Source organism: Mytilus trossulus, chromosome 7, assembly GCF_036588685.1.
Source record: "Mytilus trossulus isolate FHL-02 chromosome 7, PNRI_Mtr1.1.1.hap1, whole genome shotgun sequence".
Taxonomy (NCBI): Eukaryota; Metazoa; Mollusca; class Bivalvia; order Mytilida; family Mytilidae; genus Mytilus; species Mytilus trossulus.
Window position 1 is genome coordinate 66,377,890 of NC_086379.1, and position 18,906 is coordinate 66,396,795.

Below are 18,906 nucleotides of genomic sequence, written 5' to 3' on the forward strand. Positions count from 1 at the left end.
TTCCCCTGTATTTGGCCAGTTTGTATTTTTATTGTAAAAGAGATATTCTTTGTAAAAAATGATATTCAAAATATTCAAGCATTTTTTATTGTAATTTTGATTTCTTTATTAAAAAAAAACCACAAAAATATAATTATTGTGAAGAGTTATTGCAGACAGTTTTATATATACTGACCTATATAAATAATAATGCAGTAAAACATATTATTATTTTATTTTTAATTTGAAGATATTAAATTCCAAATTAATAATTATTCTAGATTAAATTGTGGAAGTGGTCATTAATAATGGCCACTAAAATATTTATTATGTCAGATATATTGCAACATGTGAAATAAATGTGATGGAATATCTGTATTACACATATTCATTTTAAGTCATGATTGAACCTTGTCAAAATCATCTCTCCAATAGCCTAGGCCAGTCAATTTTACAACCTTAAAAATGGAAGCCAATTTATTAATGAGCTACCAATTTAGCTCTTGAAAACCATTAAATTTATTCACATTACACCATTACCATACTGATATGCCAATTATATTGTAAATGACAAATGTATCTACTAGCTATTGAGCATATAATTTACTGCCATTTTAAAACTATTGTCTGATCGGTTGGAAAAAATTCCAAAATATTTAAAACAAGAATGCCCCAGTTGATGTAGATTTACTTGGAACACAACACATCATAGGACATTGTGATATGAAAATATTTGCTATCTTGAGAGGTTAGCTGCTTGATGTTAATTTCAAAGTACAGGCATGTTTCCTCAACCTAAGTTTATGTTTATGGTAATGATCTCCACATGTAAGGTGCAGTTTGACCCAAATTTTGAAGACTGATTTTGAGAAAAATATCAATTTGGAGGATTTGGCTTCCTCTTTGTACCTGATGAAGGCAGTATTAGGGCCTTGCACTTGCAAAAACAGTCCAAATCTCAAGTATATACAGTAACTACTTAGTAATGTCTTTGTTATGAAACAGAGTGAAAATCATCAAAACTGATGTTTTGGGGAAATGATTTTAACCCACTTTGGTGATGTATTTTGATGTGATGTAAATGTTACTTTTTTATTTTTGACAGATGTGTATAGATGTACAGTATCAGAGAACAGTACAGTTCCTATAGCTGGATGTAACCTTATTGTTACAGACTTAGATACAGGCATCAATGGACAATATGATGTGTCTGTGAAGGTATAGTAAATTGTGACCCTGTTAATTAAAATATCTGACTGACACAGATTTTGGAGTTCTTTTTTCTAGATGGGTCCTTTTTATAGACAAGGAATTATTTGAATCATCCAACTTCCATAATAGATGCAACCATTAATGTAAGATTAATAGAATGATGAAATCAGTATTGTCTGAAACCATTATGGCAAAGTATAGATTGAGTGCTGTCACATCAGATTTCTTTATTGGCTATACTCAATGCTTAAAATGTAAAAAATACACAAATGGTAAAATATCATTCATGACCTCTTAAAAAGAAAGGTTTGAGAAATTGTACCATTTTACCTGTTCAAAAAACAAACTTAAATGGCCACTGTTACCTCAAATATTTTATTTTTTTCTACATTCTGATTTAATTAATTTGAACAAGTTTTAAAATTAATGTCTGTATTGAAGAGTTCACATTTGCCACTTCCCTAAGATTAGATATTCTGATATGTATTTAACATACCTATTACTTTGCAGAATGATACAAGATTCAAATTGAAAAAGACTGGACATTCATGGCAAGTAGAGGTAGCCCAACCTCTAGATTTTGATAGAGGACAAAAGATATATTATTTGAATGTGACAGCTGAGGATAAAGGACCACCATCTTTACATAGGTAAGGACAGCATTAATGTCAAACTTTTACTATTGTGTCTTTTAAAAAAAACATTGACAACAACAGAGAAATTTTTAATATTTAATCACAAATAAAGTTATCCAACTTCATTGCCGATGAAACAGACAAATGATCAAATCTTGTCTTGGAATATCTTGATGGTATTTATTATATTTAGAGTCTGAGAGGCAGTGTAAAATATTCAACTCTTTTTATTGGCACATTTCTCACTTTCTAGTTTTGAAAATGCACTGTTCAGATAAATGAAAAAAAAATCAATATTTATTGATTTAAAAAAAGATGCATTAGACCCGAACACCAAACAATCTTTTGATGTGTTCATTATATTAAGCAGGTTCTTAACCCTTACCATTCAGGGGCTGTAATATTGCGGCCTTACCCAAAATACCTTTATTTGGCTCCAATGACTCTCCATACTTTTGGAGGTAATGAAATTGAAGAAAAAAAATGTCAAAATTCATGCTTTTTACACTTGGTAACCAACTTTGTAATCAATATAGCTGTGAATTACATTAAGCAACAGAAAAAACAAATCACTATGCAATTTCTAATTTCTTTTCTGCTATGTATTTTTTTATGGAAATGAACTTAAAGACATTTTTGAATTTATGTTTCAGAACTTTGTTTGTAGGGTAGTACATTTACCAGAGTGGACAGCTATTTAAATTGATTATTTTGAATTTATATTTCAGTTCTGTTTTGGTTGAGGTTGTGGTAATTAATATAAATGACAACGAACCATACTTCATAAGCTCCCCTTACACCTTTTCAATACCTGAGGACATAGAGACGAAAGTTCTGATTGGTCGTGTGATGGCTGAGGATGTGGACCATGATAAACTTACATTCTCTGTCACTGGTTCTGGTAAGAATATTTAGTAATTTTTTGTTGTGTATAAAAAATTAAGTCATGAAAACATGTTATTTTTTTCACCTTATCGACTGTATAATATATATTTATACAGAATTTTTCTCAACTAGATTTTCCAAAAAGAAATGAAAAAGGAGTGTGATTTTAAAAATACATAGAAAGAAAACTATATTATCTAACAACTATAAGGTATTCCAAAAAACATAGATGTTTTCAAAATATTGGCCTTCATTTAATCAATGTTTATTTGTAACATCAAACCTTCCATAAAAAATTGTCACATACAAATTCTACTCTAAAAAATAAAAAATAAAAAAGCCAAAATAATGAAATATTTTAGCAGAGTTATTGCTATACACTAGGTTAACATCTGAAACCAAATGAATATTAGAATTATACAAATGGTATTGAAAGTGATGATTTTTCTTTCAGATTTTAAAGTTGATAATGTGACTGGAAATCTTTACACCAATGCTGTGTTTGTCAACAAACTGAACTCACTGTATTTCCGTGTTAGTGTATTTGATGGAAAACATGTAAGTAAATGCTAGAATTCTTTTTCTATACTGTTAATGCCTTATTGCACCGTTGTTGCTTTTTTTTATACCCATGGCAAACAAAGTTTGGGTTTTTTTAAAGGGGGAGGGTCAAGGGAGGTGTTTTGTAATCACCATGAACATGTGTCTGTCTGTCAATTAGTTCATCCATCATTACTGTCTGTATGTCTGTCGTCCATATGTCTTACTTCATGTCCAGCATATAACTTCTGTACCATTGAACTAAGGTTAATCAAACTTTATGTGCAGTTGTGAGCATTATTGTGACCTATAGCTGTGAATTTCTGAGTCATGTGGTCTCTTGTGAATTTCTGTGTCATTTGGTCTCTTGTAGATTTCTGTGTCATGTGGTCTCTTGTGTATAATGCACCAAGTCTGGTCACTCTGACCTCCACTAGTTTTGACGCCTATGATACAAAAACCATATCTGATTGGTTTCCAGCACATAACTTTTATGCCATTTAACTTAGGTTAACCAAACTTGGTATGCACTTGCATTATGAGCAGAAAGTGTATCATGTACCAAATTCAGGTTATTCTGACCTTGATCTTGACCTGTTCACCCTTATGGTAGTAAAACTAATTTGTTTCTTGTGCATAGAAGAGGCACAAAAGATACCAGAGGGACATTCAAACTCATAAATTGAAAATAAACTGACAATGCCAAGGCTAAAAAAGAAAATGACAAACAGACAAACAATAGTACACAAAACAACATAAAAAAACCCCACTTAAACCTAGGGAAGATCTCAAGTGCACTGGTTAAGTAAGCAGATCCTGATCCACACGGGGTACCAGTCAAGTTTCTCATGTTAGTACAAACCATAAAAGGTCTAATTTGGTAGGTCACAATCATGAAAAGGGAACAGGATTATAGTTACAAAACAAGGATCATATTCAATATCATCTGTAAAATGGATTTTCCATAATGGTCAACCAACTCCTGATTTGGTTAGTGAAATTTACAAAGGGGTAACATTTGTATCATAGAACTTAGTTTCAACTCCAGCTCACCTTGAGGTAAACAATTATTTAGAATATTACTGTTCATTATAAATACATATTCCTTTCTTCAAACTGACCAAGTATCAAAAGGTACCCTTTAGTTTTTGATTTTATTCATAAAGACTGAGAAATATATAGAGCATTTGTTGAGTGCACCAATTTTTATTTGTTTCCATTTGTAGACTACTACTTCCAATGTAACAGTCCACATTGAAGATGTCAACAATAATGTTCCAAACTTTCTTAATTCATCTTACCAGTTTAATGTGGTAGAGAATGTCAATAATACTCAAATTGGAAAAGTACAGGTTAGTGTGTATATTCACCTTTTTTTAAGTTTTGATAATTTAGGGAAGCCTTATAAAAGTGAGTTATGCAACACAGAAGTTTATAAAAGTATCTTATTTCAATACAGTAAGTTCTCATGATGTTATTGAATAAAGGAGGTCATGATGAGATGACAGAATGAGATGAATTTGATTATATTCTAGGGAAAGAGTATAACATTCACCTCTATCACATTTTGCTTAGCAGCTAGAACAAGTCATAGATTTATAATAATGGCACCAAGCTTAATCCAGTTATATGACTGGTTTTAAGTTCCTTCAATATTCTTTAATTTCAAAATCAAGTCAACAACACTGAAAAGGGTTTTAGTTTCAGTAGCTCACAGTACGTCTGGTTTTACTATCATCAGATACATGAATGACATATAAAAAACTAAAACCTAATTCAAATTCAAATAATTGGCCGACATTTGACTTATTTACGCAGTGATTTACATATTTTAGGCAAAAGATTCTGATAGAGGGAACAACAGTAAAATCCAGTATAAACTTCTGTCATCAGAATGGTAAGTTATCTTTATTGTTTATTTAAAATGACAATTAAGTCAACTACACCTGTAAATTACCACAAGGTTGTAGTTTATTCTGGTCAACATTTTGATAGCGAAACAAGTTGACCATGATAAACAACTACCTTGCAGTAATTTATTGTCGAGCCTTCGACTTTAGTTGAAAAAGCGAGACTAAGCGATCCTACTTTCCGTCGTCGTCGGTGTCGTCGTCGGCGGCGTCCACAAATATTCACTCTGTGGTTAAAGTTTTTGAAATTTTAATAACTTTCTTAAACTATACTGGATTTCTACCACACTTGGACAGAAGCTTGTTTATGATCATAAGATAGTATCCAGTAGTAAATTTTGTAAAAATAAAATTCCACTTTTTCCGTATTTTACTTATAAATGGACTTAGTTTTTTCTGCGGGGAAACATAACATTCACTCTGTGGTTAAAGTTTTTAGAATTTTAATAACTTTCTTAAACTATCCTGGGTTTGTACCAAACTCGGACAGAAACCTGTTTATGATCATAAGATAGTATCCAGAAGTAAATTTTGTAAAAAAATAAATCCATTTTTTCCATATTTTACTTTTAAATGGACTTAGTTTTGCTGCGGTGAAACATTACATTCACTCTGTGGTTAAAGTTTTTAGAATTTAATTAACTTTCTTAAAATATCCTGGGTTTGTACCAAACTTTGATAGAAGCTTATTTATGATCATAAGATAGTATCCAGAAGTAAATTTTGTAAAAAGATAACTCCATTTTTTCTATATTTTACTTTTAAATGGACTTAGATTTTCCTCCGGTTAACATTACATACAGTCTGCAGTTAAAGTTTTAAAAACATTTAATAGATTCATTAACTATCCTAGATTTTTACCAAACTTGGACAGAAGCTTCTTACAATCATAAGATAGTATCAAGAGGAATATTTTTATAGATTTTTTTCCTCATTTTTGTTGAGTCTGGGATTTACAGCAAAAGTAGGTGAGACACTGGGTTCCGCGGAACCCTTACAATTTTAATAATAATAATAATCTTTATTTCAAGAGGGTATGCTCAATTAGTACAAACACTATTCTCCCTTGAGGCCCTCACACACCACTCACAATGCAATTCACACAATTTCTTCATAACAAAGATAAATATAAGAAAACATAAATCAAAGTTGATACATAGTCATTTATATATTTCCTTGATTTACGGGTGTAGTTGACTTTCTTGTCGTTTTATATTTTACCTTAGTGAAAGACAACATCAGCTGTGAATACCTTTCAGTGACCACCCTCTAATTATTCAACCCTTAAATTTCTACTTTTTTTAAAAATCTTAAGTTTTTAAATATGTTTAAATCTTGTAGGGATCATAATTTGAATGTTGATATTCAAACTGGTGCCATATCTGTGTCTGGCTCATTGGACAGGGAACAGTTAGACAGTACACATGGTAAAATATATTTTGTTGTCATGGCAATAGATCAAGGAACACCTTCATTGACTGGAACATCTGAGGTCATTGTAGAGGTCATGGATGTTAATGACAATTGTCCTAAATTCCCTGGAGATGGTAGAAAATATACCTACATAATTACAGAATTAACGAAACCAGTCAATTTCCATACTGCAGAGGTAAGTCACAATTTAAAAAATAATCATAATTTTGTAGCTTCATAAAGAATGTGCAAAGGTTTCTCTGGCATACACATTTGTATGCAAGGGCATCGAAGAATATATTTTTCCTGAAAAGATAAATAAAATTATTTTTGAATTATATGTGTGAGAGTAGTGATTTTTTTGACAATTATAGATCATTGTGTGTCAGATGATAGATAGATATAAGAGGATGTGGTATGAGTGTCAATGAGACAACTCTTCATCTAAGTCACTATTTGTTAAAGAAAAACCATTTTACAATTTCTTTAAATTAAGAATAATTGTCAGCACCAAATATAAAATCTCATTTTTCTGTTCTAACTACCTCTTTGCCTCGTTAATCAACAGAATTAAACATGATTGTCCTAAGTTGTTGGAAATTGTTAGAAAACATCACAGTGCAGCATATTATTGAATGTATAGAACATCAAGGGATGTAAAAAAGGAAAGTTAAGAACACAAGATATAACCCAACATGGCAAAGGAATTAATTTGTTTTACAATATACTGACTATGCCATATCTGATTTTGGAAATGTTCAATTTTATTTTATATATTTTCAGTTGGAATGCTTCAATTGACAACAAATCACCACCAACATTGTTTTATCTTTTATGATAAGGGAATAAGGGTATTAACCATCTTTCCCTGCAATGAATAAATAATTGTTTGTGTGTATATTTTGTAGGCCATAGACAAAGACAGTGATGTTAGTAACAACAAAATAGAATACAGTTTAACAAGTGGTGGATCGTACTTCATGATACACCAAAATGGCAGTCTCTCAGCAAAACACAATCTTAAAATGGAAAACACTACCAATGGAAAGTTTAAGATTGTTATAAATGCCAAAAACAGCAAATTTTGTGGCCATATTTCTGATGCTTCACAAGAAGTTGAAGTTGTATTGGAGGTAATTATAAAAAAATTACAAAATAGTCACAGATTCATATTTATCTTATCGTAAACTTTTTAAATCAGTATACATGTAATATCTTATTTAACTTTTCCTCCTCTGATGGAGTTATGTGGGAGATATGCCATTTGATGCTTTGTTTCATCTGTCTCATTTCTATTGACTTACCGGTACATAAGAGGAGAAACATATATATCGCTATTTGCCCCAAACTACTAAACATCAAAGAAGTTCCTGTCCATAAAATTTTGACATCTCAAGAGAAATGTTCTGACACCACAAAGAAACTGATTCTTGTATGATGTCAATAGCCAAGTATTGTAGATTCCAAAATATAGAAAAGATCTATTGTTCATTCAACTTTTAAAACATTTTGCTTGAGAAAATATTTCTGCACATTTCATGTTGCTTTTTTTTTTTTTATTGCATGTACATGTATTTAGTTTTTATTGACTAAATTTTGCATCTTCTTTAGGATGTGAATGACCATTTTCCCATTATGGCAAAGAAGATATTTTCAATTAATTTACCAGAGAGCTTTTTAACAGGGTCATCCATCATGAACAAACAAAGGTAAGTATATTTATATTTTTTCACTGGAATCAAGATATTTTCTTAAAAAAGGCACCATAGTTAAAGTTTTCAGCTTAAAAATGCTTACTATTTGTAGGGTTTCTGGATGTTTGTGACTATTATAGTGCAAGGTACAACGATTTTAATTTGATAAGTTTTTGTAAGTCATACTACCTTTTTACACTGTAAGACAGTTTTATTTACAGATAAACTACTACATGGAAGATTAAACTAGTATGATGAGATTCCAACCATTGACAAAATAAGTGAAATCATTGGGGAAAAAACCATAATAAAATTTAAAAAGAATAGCTTTTAATTCAATAAACATACATTCAAGTAGATATAGACATGATGTAAATGAGGCACCAGCATTGCACTACAAGTAATAATAGTTGAAATATAAGTCTAGAGATCAACATGAAGTCTCCAAAGATGGACAAGTACTCTATACATGGACCTATAGTTGTTAACTTTTACTAGTTCTAGGTAATTTGGTCTCTGGTGAAAAGTTATCTCACTTACAATTATACCTTTTATAAAGTATTTCAAGTTATGGATGAGTTTATGTCAAGGTGTAAGCAGTGTTGAAAGAAGACTATGCAATCTCATGAAAAAATTACTGCTTATGATATTACATGATCTTACTTCTGTTCTTATACTTTATAAAATGTTGTTCTACATTTGTGCAAATATTCCATTTAAAACAAATTTCCTAGAGTACATATATTAGAGTATATGTACCAAAGCCAGAGAAAAACTACTGTCAGAATAACTTTACAAAGAAAGCCTTAGAATTTAGAATTGTAAACGACTAATTAAAAAATGTACTAAATTTAATTGCTAAAAAATTTCCTTGTAGAATAAAAGCTACTGATGCTGATACAGATAAAAGGTACAACACTGTAACTTACTGGATAACAGGAGGGAATAACAATAGTACATTTGTGATATACCATTATACTGGAGATATCATCCTGGCCAAACAACTGGATTATGATGATGGTGGACAGAGGTCTTACACATTGGAGGTGGGTATAAACATTATAACAATGGTTGATGAGCCTTAATTTAGAATTAATTTATAACTTTTAAATTTTTATGTCCCATTTCTATGCCCTATTTATGGGCTATGGACACATTTTTTTGCATAGTTTATTTTTTCATTACATTTTTTTCAAGAAATGGGGAAGAAGTGCATGTAAATAAATTTTTGTATTTCTTAACAAAATCTTTGAAAATTCTTTTTACTATTTTAATTTAATTGACTTGTGTATTTTTTTTTTTAACTATGTTCCTGACCATTTGGAATAAATCTTGTTGTTACAAATAGAAAGTTAGCATATTTTGATGAAATGAGTGTATAAATGGTTGCTTGTGTTGTCACAGAATAGAAGTTCTTTCATAATATAAGTTCCAAAAGGAAAAAAATATACTGCGATATTATTTCCACAGAAATTGATATTACAGTATATGTTCCTAACGGAATAAATGGTATAGAATATTTGTTCCAACAGGAAAAGATATAATGACAATGTTTATAACAAAGATTCCATTGGAACTTCTGTAAGGCGGAACACATATATGTTGACAGTGTTTTCATTAGTATTTTTACATGATTCTGAATTTTGTTAGTTGTAAGAGAATTAATAAGCATAAACATGTAAATGTATTTCAAAATAAAACAAAATTAATCTGTAATTGCTATGAAATATAGTTTTTGCATATTCTTGAAGAGTATTTATGGTTACCTATAGTTCATACATCATTTGGTCTCAATCATGTCATATCTTCTTATTGTTATACGGTCTTTTGTAGGTTTCAGCCATTGACTGTCTGGACTCTGTAGACGGACATTGTAACCATAGTGACACAGCTACTGTCAAAATTGGTGTCGCAGATATTAATGACAACAAACCTACCTTCACCAAAGGTAAAAGTACATAGATAAATACTGACCTATATAAATAGTAATGCAGTAAAACATATTATTATTTTATTTCTATTTAAGAATATATTAAATTCCAAATTAATAATTATTCTAGATTAAATTGTGGAAGTGGTCATTAATAATGGCCATTAAAATATTCATTATGTCAAATATACTGCAACATGTGAAATAAATGTGATGGATTATCTATATTACATATATTCATTTTAAGTCAGGATTGTACGTTGTCAAAATCATCTCTCCAATAGCCTAGGCCAGTCAATTTTACAACCTTAAAAATGGAAGCCAATTTATTAATGACGCTACCAATTTAGCTCTTGAAAACCATTAAATTTATTCACATTACACCATTACCATACTTTTATGCCAATTATATTGTAAATGACAAATGTATCTAATAGCTATTGAGCATATAATTTACTGCCATTTTAAGACTATTGTCTGATCGGTTGCTAGGTTGAATTTTCCAAAAATTCAAAATCATTTAAAACAAGAATGCCCCAGTTGATGTAGATTTACTTGGGACACAACACATCATAGGGCATTGTGATATGAAAATATTTGCTATCTTGAGAGGCTAGCTGCTTGATGTTAATTTCAAAATACAGGCATGTTTCCTCAACCCAAGTTTATGTTTATGGTAATGATCTCCACATGTAAGGTTTTGAAACCAAATTTTGAAGACTGATTTTGAGAATAAAATCAATTTGGAGGATTGGGCTTCAAGGGCCTTGCACTTGCAAAAAACAGTCGAAATTCTTAAGAATATACAGTAACTACTTAGTAATGTCTTTGTTATGAAACAGAGTGAAAATCTTCAAAACTGATGTTTTTAGGAAATGATATTAACCCATTTTGGTGATGTATTTTGATGTGATGTAAATGTAACTTTTTTTATTTTTGACAGATGTGTATAGATGTACAGTTTCAGAGAACAGTACAGTTCCTATAGCTGGATGTAACCTTATTGTTACAGACTTAGATACAGGCATCAATGGACAATATGATGTGTCTGTGAAGGTATAGTAAATTGTGACCCTGTAATTAACATATCTGACTGACACAGATTTTTTAGTTCTTTTTTCTAGATGGATCACTTTTATAGACAAGGAATTATTTGAATCATCCAACTTCCATAATAGATGCAACCATAAACGTAAGATTAATAGGATGATGAAATCAGTATTCTTGTCTGAAACCATTATGGCAAAGTATAGCTTGAGTGCTGTCACATCAGATTTCTTTATTGGCTATACTCAATGCTTAAAATGTAAAAAATACACAAATGGGAAAATATCATTCATGACCTCTTTAAAGAAAGGTTTGAGAAATTGTACCATTTTACCTGTTCAAAAAACAAACTTAAATGGCCACTGTTACCTCAAATATTTTATTTTTTCTAAATTCTGATTTAATTAATTTGAACAAGTTTTAAAATTAATGTCTGTATTGAAGAGTTCACATTTGCCACTTCCCTAAGATTAGATATTCTGGTATGATCTTAACATATGTATTACATTGCAGAATGATACAAGATTCCAAATAAAGAGGACCGGAAGTTTATGGCAAGTAGTGGTAGTCAAAGCTCTAGATTTTGACAGAGAACAAAAGATATATTATTTGAATGTGACAGCTGAGGATAAAGGAACACCATCTTTACAAAGGTAAGGACAGCATTAATGTCAAACAGGAACTATTACTATTGTATTTTAAAAGAACATCAAATACAACAGAGAAAATTTTAATAAATCACAAACAAAGTTATCCAACTTTAATAATGCCATCAAATTGATGCTTTTTATGCCTGATAACCAACTTTATAATAAATACAGCTCTGAATTACATTAAGCAATAGAAATAACAAATCACTATGCAATTTCTAATTTCTTTTCTGCTATGTACTTTTTTTCATGCAAATGAACTTAAAGACTTTTGAATTTATGTTATAGAACTATGTTTGTAGGGCTAGTATCACTTCAAATTGATTATTTTGAATTTATATTTCAGTTCTGTTTTGGTTGAGGTTGTGGTAACTAATATAAATGACAATGAACCATACTTCATCAGCGCCCCTTACACCTTTACAATACCTGAAGACATAGAGACAAATGTTCTGATTGGTCGTGTGATGGCTGATGATGTGGACCATGATAAACTTACATTCTCTGTCACTGGTTCTGGTAAGAATATTTTAATCTTTTGTTGTGTATAAAAAAATGTGATTTTTTTCACCTTATTGTCTGTACAATATATATTAATTAGGAGTTTTTCTCAACTAGATTTTTAAAAAAAAATATGAAAAATTTGTGTGATTTTAAGAATACATATGAAATCATGTTGTTCCTTCTTTATGGCATTTCACATCATTTCTGCACAAAAAATGTGGTATGTTTACTGCTACTGATATTCCATGAAAATTTTAAATAGCTATACAACTTCATAATTAGAACCTTATAGATATAACATATTTCTGTTAAAGCACATGGTACTCAGACACAACTTATCAATTATAAAAAAAATAATTACAAAGAAAACTAGATTATCTTACAACTTGAAGGTACTCCACAAAACATAGTGTTTTCAAAAGATTGGCCTTCATCTAAATAATGTTTGTTTATAACAGAGGAAACTTTTAAACCTTCCATAAAAAATTGTCACATACAAAAGTTACTCTTAAAAAGATAACAAAAATGAAAGCAAAATGACTAGATGGTTAAGCTATTCATTCCTTTTCACTAGGTTTACATTTAACAATTTAATATTTCAATTAATCCAGTAGTAACATATAGTATTGAAAGTGATGATTTTTTCTTTAAGATTTCAAAGTTGATAATGTGACTGGAAATCTTTACACCAATGCTGTGTTTGTCAACAAACTAAATTCACTGTATTTCCATGTTAGTGTATTTGATGGTAGACATGTAAGTAAATGCTAGAATTCTTTTTCTATACTATTAATGCACCGTTGTTGCTTTTTTTTTTTATACCCATGGCAAACAAAGTTTGGGTTTTTTTAAAGGGGGAGGGTCAAAGGAGGTGTTTTGGAATCACCATGTACATGTGTCTGTCTGTCAATTAGTTCATCCATCATTACTGTTTGTCTGTCTGTTGTTCATACTTCTTACTTCATGTCCAGCATATAATTTCTGTACCATTGAACTAAGGTTAATCAAACTTGGTGTGCAGTTGAAAGTGTTATTGTGACCTATAGCTGTGAATTTTTGTGTCATATGTTCTCTTGTGTATAATGCACCAAGTCTGGTCACTCTGACCTCCACTAGTTTTGACGCCTATGATAGAAAAACCATGTCTGATTGGTTTCCAGCACATAACTTTTATGCCATTCACCTTAGGTAAACCAAACTTGTTATGCACTTGCATTATGGGCAGAATAAAAAGTTCAGGTTCGTCTGACCTTGATCTTGATCTTTCACCCTTATGGTAGTAAAACTAATTTGTGTCTTGGGCATAGAAGAGGGACAAAAGATACCAGAGGGACATTCAAACTCATAAATTGAAGATAAACTGACAATGCCAAGGCTAAAAAAGAAAATTACAAACAGACAAACAATAGTACATAAAACAACATAAAAAAAACCAACAAAACCTAGGGAAGATCTCAACTGCACTGGTTAGGTAAGCAGATCCTGATCCACATGGGGTACCAGTCAAGTTGCTCATGTTAGTACTAACCATAATAGGTCTAGTTTGGTAGGTCACATTCACAAAGGGAACAGGATTATAGTTACGAAATAAGGATCATATTCAATATCATCTGTAAAATGGATATTCCATAATGGTCAACCAACTCCTGATTTGGTTAGTGAAATTTATGGAGGAGAAACATTTGTATCATAGAACTTGAGCTCACCTTGAGGTATACAATTATTTAGACTATTACTGTTCATTATAAAAACATATGACTTTTTTTTAAATTGACCAAGTATTAAAAGGTACTCTTTATTTTTTAATTTTATTCATAAAGGCTGAAAAATGTATAGATCATTTGTTGAGTGCACCAACTTTTTATTTGCTTTTATTTGCAGACTACTACTACCAATGTAACAGTCCACATTGAAGATGTCAACAATAATGTTCCACACTTTCTTAATTCATCTTACCAGTTTAATGTGGTAGAGAATGTCAACAATACTCAAATTGGAAAAGTACTGGTTAGTGTGTATATGCTACTAATACTAAGTTTTAATAATTTAGGGGACGCCTTATAAAAGTGAGTTATGCAACACAGAAGTTTATTATAGAATCTTATTTCAATACATTAAGTTCTCATGACGTTTATTAAATAAGGGAGGTCATGATGAGATGACAGATGAATTTGATTATATTCTAAGGAAAGAGTATTATATTAACCTCCATCATATTTTGCTTAGCAGCTAGAACAAGTCATAGATTTATAATAAAGGCACCAAGCTTAATCCAGTTATATGACTGGTTTTAAGTTCCTATCTTTAATTTCAAAATCAAGTCAACAACACTGAAAAGGGTATTAGTTCGGTAGCTCACAGTACGTCTTGTTTTACTATATTAGATACATGAATGACACATAAAAAACTAAAACAAAATGAAAATTCAAATAATTAGTTGACATTTGACTTATTTACACAGTGATTTACATATTTTAGGCAACAGACTCTGATAGAGGAAACAACAGTGAAATCCAGTATAAACTTCTGTCATCAGAATGGTAAGTTAATTTTATTGCCTATTTGTTTGATGGAATTTAAAGTTTCATATCAGTAAAAAATAGAAATGTTTAGTATAAACACAGTATTGATATGTTTAAATCTTGTAGGGATCATAATTTGAAAGTCAATATTCAAACTGGTGCCATTTCTGTATCTGGCTCATTGGACAGGGAACAGTTAGACAGTACACATGGTAAAATATATGTTGTTGTCATGGCAATAGACCAAGGAACACCTTCATTGACTGGAACAACTGAGGTCATTGTTGAGGTCTTGGATGCTAATGACAATTGTCCTAAATTTCCAGGAGATGATAGAACATATACTTATCTATTGACAGAATTAACAAAACCAGTCAACTTCCATACAGCAGATGTAAGTCACTAGTTTAAAAATACCATAGATATAATTGTGTAGCTTTATAAATAATTTTCATACATTCTCTGGCACACACAGATATGTATACAAGGGCATTGAAGAATATATTCTTCATGAAAGGATAAATAAAAATATAATTGAATTATAGGTATGAGTGTTATGAATCATTTGACAATTATAGATCATTGCGTGTCAGATGATAAATTGATATAAGAAGATGTGGTATGAGCGTCAATGAGACAACTCTCCATCCAAGTCACTATTTGTAAAAGAAAAACCATTTCACAATTTCTTTAAATTAAGAATAATTGTCAGCAACAAAATATAAAATTTCAGTTTTCTGTTCTTGCTTCCTCTTTGCCTCGTTAATCAACAGAATTAAACATGATTGTCCTAAGTTGTTGGAAATTGTTAGAAAATCTCAGTTTTCTGTTCTTGTTAATCAACAGAATTAAACATGATTGTCCTAAGTTGTTGGAAATTGATAGAAAATCTCAGTTTTCTGTTCTTGTTAATCAACAGAATTAAACATAATTGTCCTAAGTTGTTGGAAATTGTTAGAAAATCTCAGTTTTCTGTTCTTGTTAATCAACAGAATTAAACATGATTGTCCTAAGTTGTTGGAAATTGATAGAAAATCTCAGTTTTCTGTTCTTGTTAATCAACAGAATTAAACATGATTGTCCTAAGTTGTTGGAAATTGATAGAAAATCTCAGTTTTCTGTTCTTGTTAATCAACAGAATTAAACATAATTGTCCTAAGTTGTTGGAAATTGTTAGAAAATCTCAGTTTTCTGTTCTTGTTAATCAACAGAATTAAACATGATTGTACTAAGTTGTTGGAAATTGTTAGAAAAGATCACAGTGCAGCATATTATTGAATGTATAGAACATCAATGGATGTAAAAAAGGAAAGTTAAGAACTTAATATAACCCAACTTGCAAAGGAATTAATTTGTTTTATAATATTCTGATTATGCCAAATCTGATTTTGGAAATGTTCAATTTTATTTTATATATTTTCAGTTTGAATGCTTTAATTGACAACAAATCACCACCAACATTGTTTAACATTTTGAATAAGGGTATAACCCATCTTTCTGTGAGATAAATAAATATATGTGTATATTTTGTAGGCCAAAGACAAAGACAGTGATATTAGTAACAACAAAATAGTATACAGTTTAGCAAGTGGTGGATCTTACTTTTTAATGCATCAAAATGGCAGTCTCTCAGCAAAACACAATCTTAAAATGGAAAACACTACCAATGGAAAGTTTAAAATTGTTTTAAATGCCAAAAACAGCAAACCTTGTGGCCACATTTCTCATGCTTCACAAGAAGTTGAAGTTGTATTAGAGGTAATTATAGAAAAATAAAAAAAAAATACAAAAAATTGACATATTCATATTTTTTTATTGCGAACTTTTTTAATCAGTATACATGTCATATCTTATTACCAATTTCCTCCCCTGATGGAGTTGTGTGGAAATTATAAAATTTTATGCATAGTTTCATCTGACTCATTTCTATTAAATTAAATATGCAAAGAAACATATATTTCGATTTGTCCACCACTACTGAATATTATAGAGGTTTCAGTCTGTTAAATTTTGACGTCATAATAGAAATGGTCTACACCGAAGTTCCTGTCCTTAAGATTTTGACCTAATATAGGAGTAATAGTCTGACACCACAAAGTAAATGTTATTCTTATATGACGTCAATAGCCAAGTGTAGATTCCAAAATATAGACAAGACCTATTATTCATCCAACTTTTAAAAACATTTTGCTTTAGAAAAAAATTCTGCACATTTTGTTTGTTTGCATGTGCATGAATTCAGTTTTTAGTTTTTATTGAATAAATTTTTCTTTTTCTTTAGGATGTTAATGACCATTCTCCCATTATGACAAAGAAGATATTTTCAGTTAATCTACCAGAGAGTTTTTATACAGGGTCATCCATTATGAACAAAGATAGGTTAGTATATTCAGTTATATTCTCTGTAATCAAGGCATGATAGTAATCAGCTTACAGCACATTTCAGTCAGTATGTAGCTAATGGTAATATCTTTGGTTAGCTTGTTGGCTGAACCGTAAAGTCATTGTTAGGTAAGGTAAACTTCCCTCCTTTAATAGTAGACTAGCCCAACAGATAAAAAATCTATCTCTCTGTAGGACTAAGCTGCTTTAAAAGGAGGGAAGTTTACCTTACCTAACAATGACTTCACGGTTCAGCTAACAAGCAAGCTAACCAAAGATATTACCATTAGCTACATACTGAGTCACTGACTGAAATGTGCTGTAAATGTAAATTATTTGTTTTGTTTCTGGAATCAATGTTTCAGTGTAAGGTACAACCATTTTGATTTGAAAAGAGTTTATAAGCCTATCAACCTTTTGTCTTTGTAAGACAAGTTTTATTTAGACAAATTATCACATGGAATATTCACCTAATATGATGATATTCAATTAATTTAACAAAGCACAAATATTTTTTCAAGTCATTGGATAAGTTTATGTGTGAAGATAGAAGACAATTCAAAGCTTATGATACTGTAAATTTAGAAATTATTTCGATGTTTTAATTATTACTATAAAATGTGACAAAGTTATAATACAATTATTTAAACTGGCATTTTGAAATTTTAACATGAATTAGATAGGTTTTTTCTCAAAATGCAAAAAAAATTATTCACATTTTAGTCTGAAATGACAATATCGCAATAATTTGGAACTTGCAGTATTTCATTTTCTTACATCTGTTGTATTACTTTATGAAAAGTTGTTCTACATTTGCGCCAATATCAAATTTAAAATTGAATTTTCTAAAGTGCATATTTAGTGCAAATGTATGATAGCCAAAGAAAAACTAATAACTTCACAAAGAAAGCCATTGAATCTAGTTTGAAGTGGTCATAATTAAAAATGGCACAATGTTAAAAATTCAGAATATAATGAATTTAATTACATATAATTTTCCTTGTAGAATAAAAGCTACTGATGCTGATACAGATAAAAGGTACAACACTGTAACTTACTGGATAACAGGAGGGAATAACAATGGTACATTTGTGATAGACCATTATACTGGAGATATCATCCTAGCTAAAGAACTAGATTATGATGATGGTGGAAAGAAGTCTTATAAGTTGGAGGTAGGTTGTAACATTTAAAAAAAATCATCTTTGGTTGATGAGCCTTATTTTAGAATTATTATAAAACTTTTTAATTTCTGATTTTAAAAAGATTTTGCATAGTAAATATTTTCATTACAATTTTTCTAGAACATGGGGAAGAAATTTATGTTGTCTCTTATAAAATATCTTTGAAAGTTCTTTTTATGTTTTTGATTTTAATGATTAGTGTATTTTATCTTTTTTAGCTCTGTTCCTGCTAAGATTGTTATAAATCTTGTTGTTGAAAATAGAAAACTAGCATATTTGGATGAAATGAGTGTAAAAATGGTTGCTCATGTTTTCATTAGTACTTTTACAAGATTGTGGATTTTGTTAACTGTAAAATGAATCCCTATGTAAATGTAATTCAAAGTAAAACAAAAGCTGTAATTGCTATGAGTTTTGGT

At 30.1% G+C, this 18,906-nt stretch overlaps 1 protein-coding gene across 1 annotated transcript; it reads left to right on the forward strand.

The window, feature by feature from the left end:
• The first annotated feature begins 1,348 nt into the window (after nt 1-1,348).
• Nucleotides 1,349-18,720, forward strand: LOC134726603 (fat-like cadherin-related tumor suppressor homolog). The gene is made up of 22 exons (XM_063591013.1): nt 1,349-1,360; nt 1,702-1,841; nt 2,555-2,727; nt 3,166-3,269; nt 4,478-4,603; nt 5,087-5,148; nt 6,503-6,770; nt 7,483-7,707; nt 8,186-8,283; nt 9,146-9,314; nt 10,102-10,216; nt 11,142-11,254; nt 11,759-11,898; nt 12,242-12,414; nt 13,052-13,155; nt 14,281-14,406; nt 14,878-14,939; nt 15,048-15,315; nt 16,455-16,679; nt 17,203-17,300; nt 18,310-18,478; nt 18,706-18,720. Exons 1-22 carry the CDS (start codon nt 1,349-1,351, stop codon nt 18,718-18,720), a joined length of 2,985 nt encoding a protein of 994 aa, XP_063447083.1.
• Nucleotides 18,721-18,906: the final 186 nt, after the last annotated feature.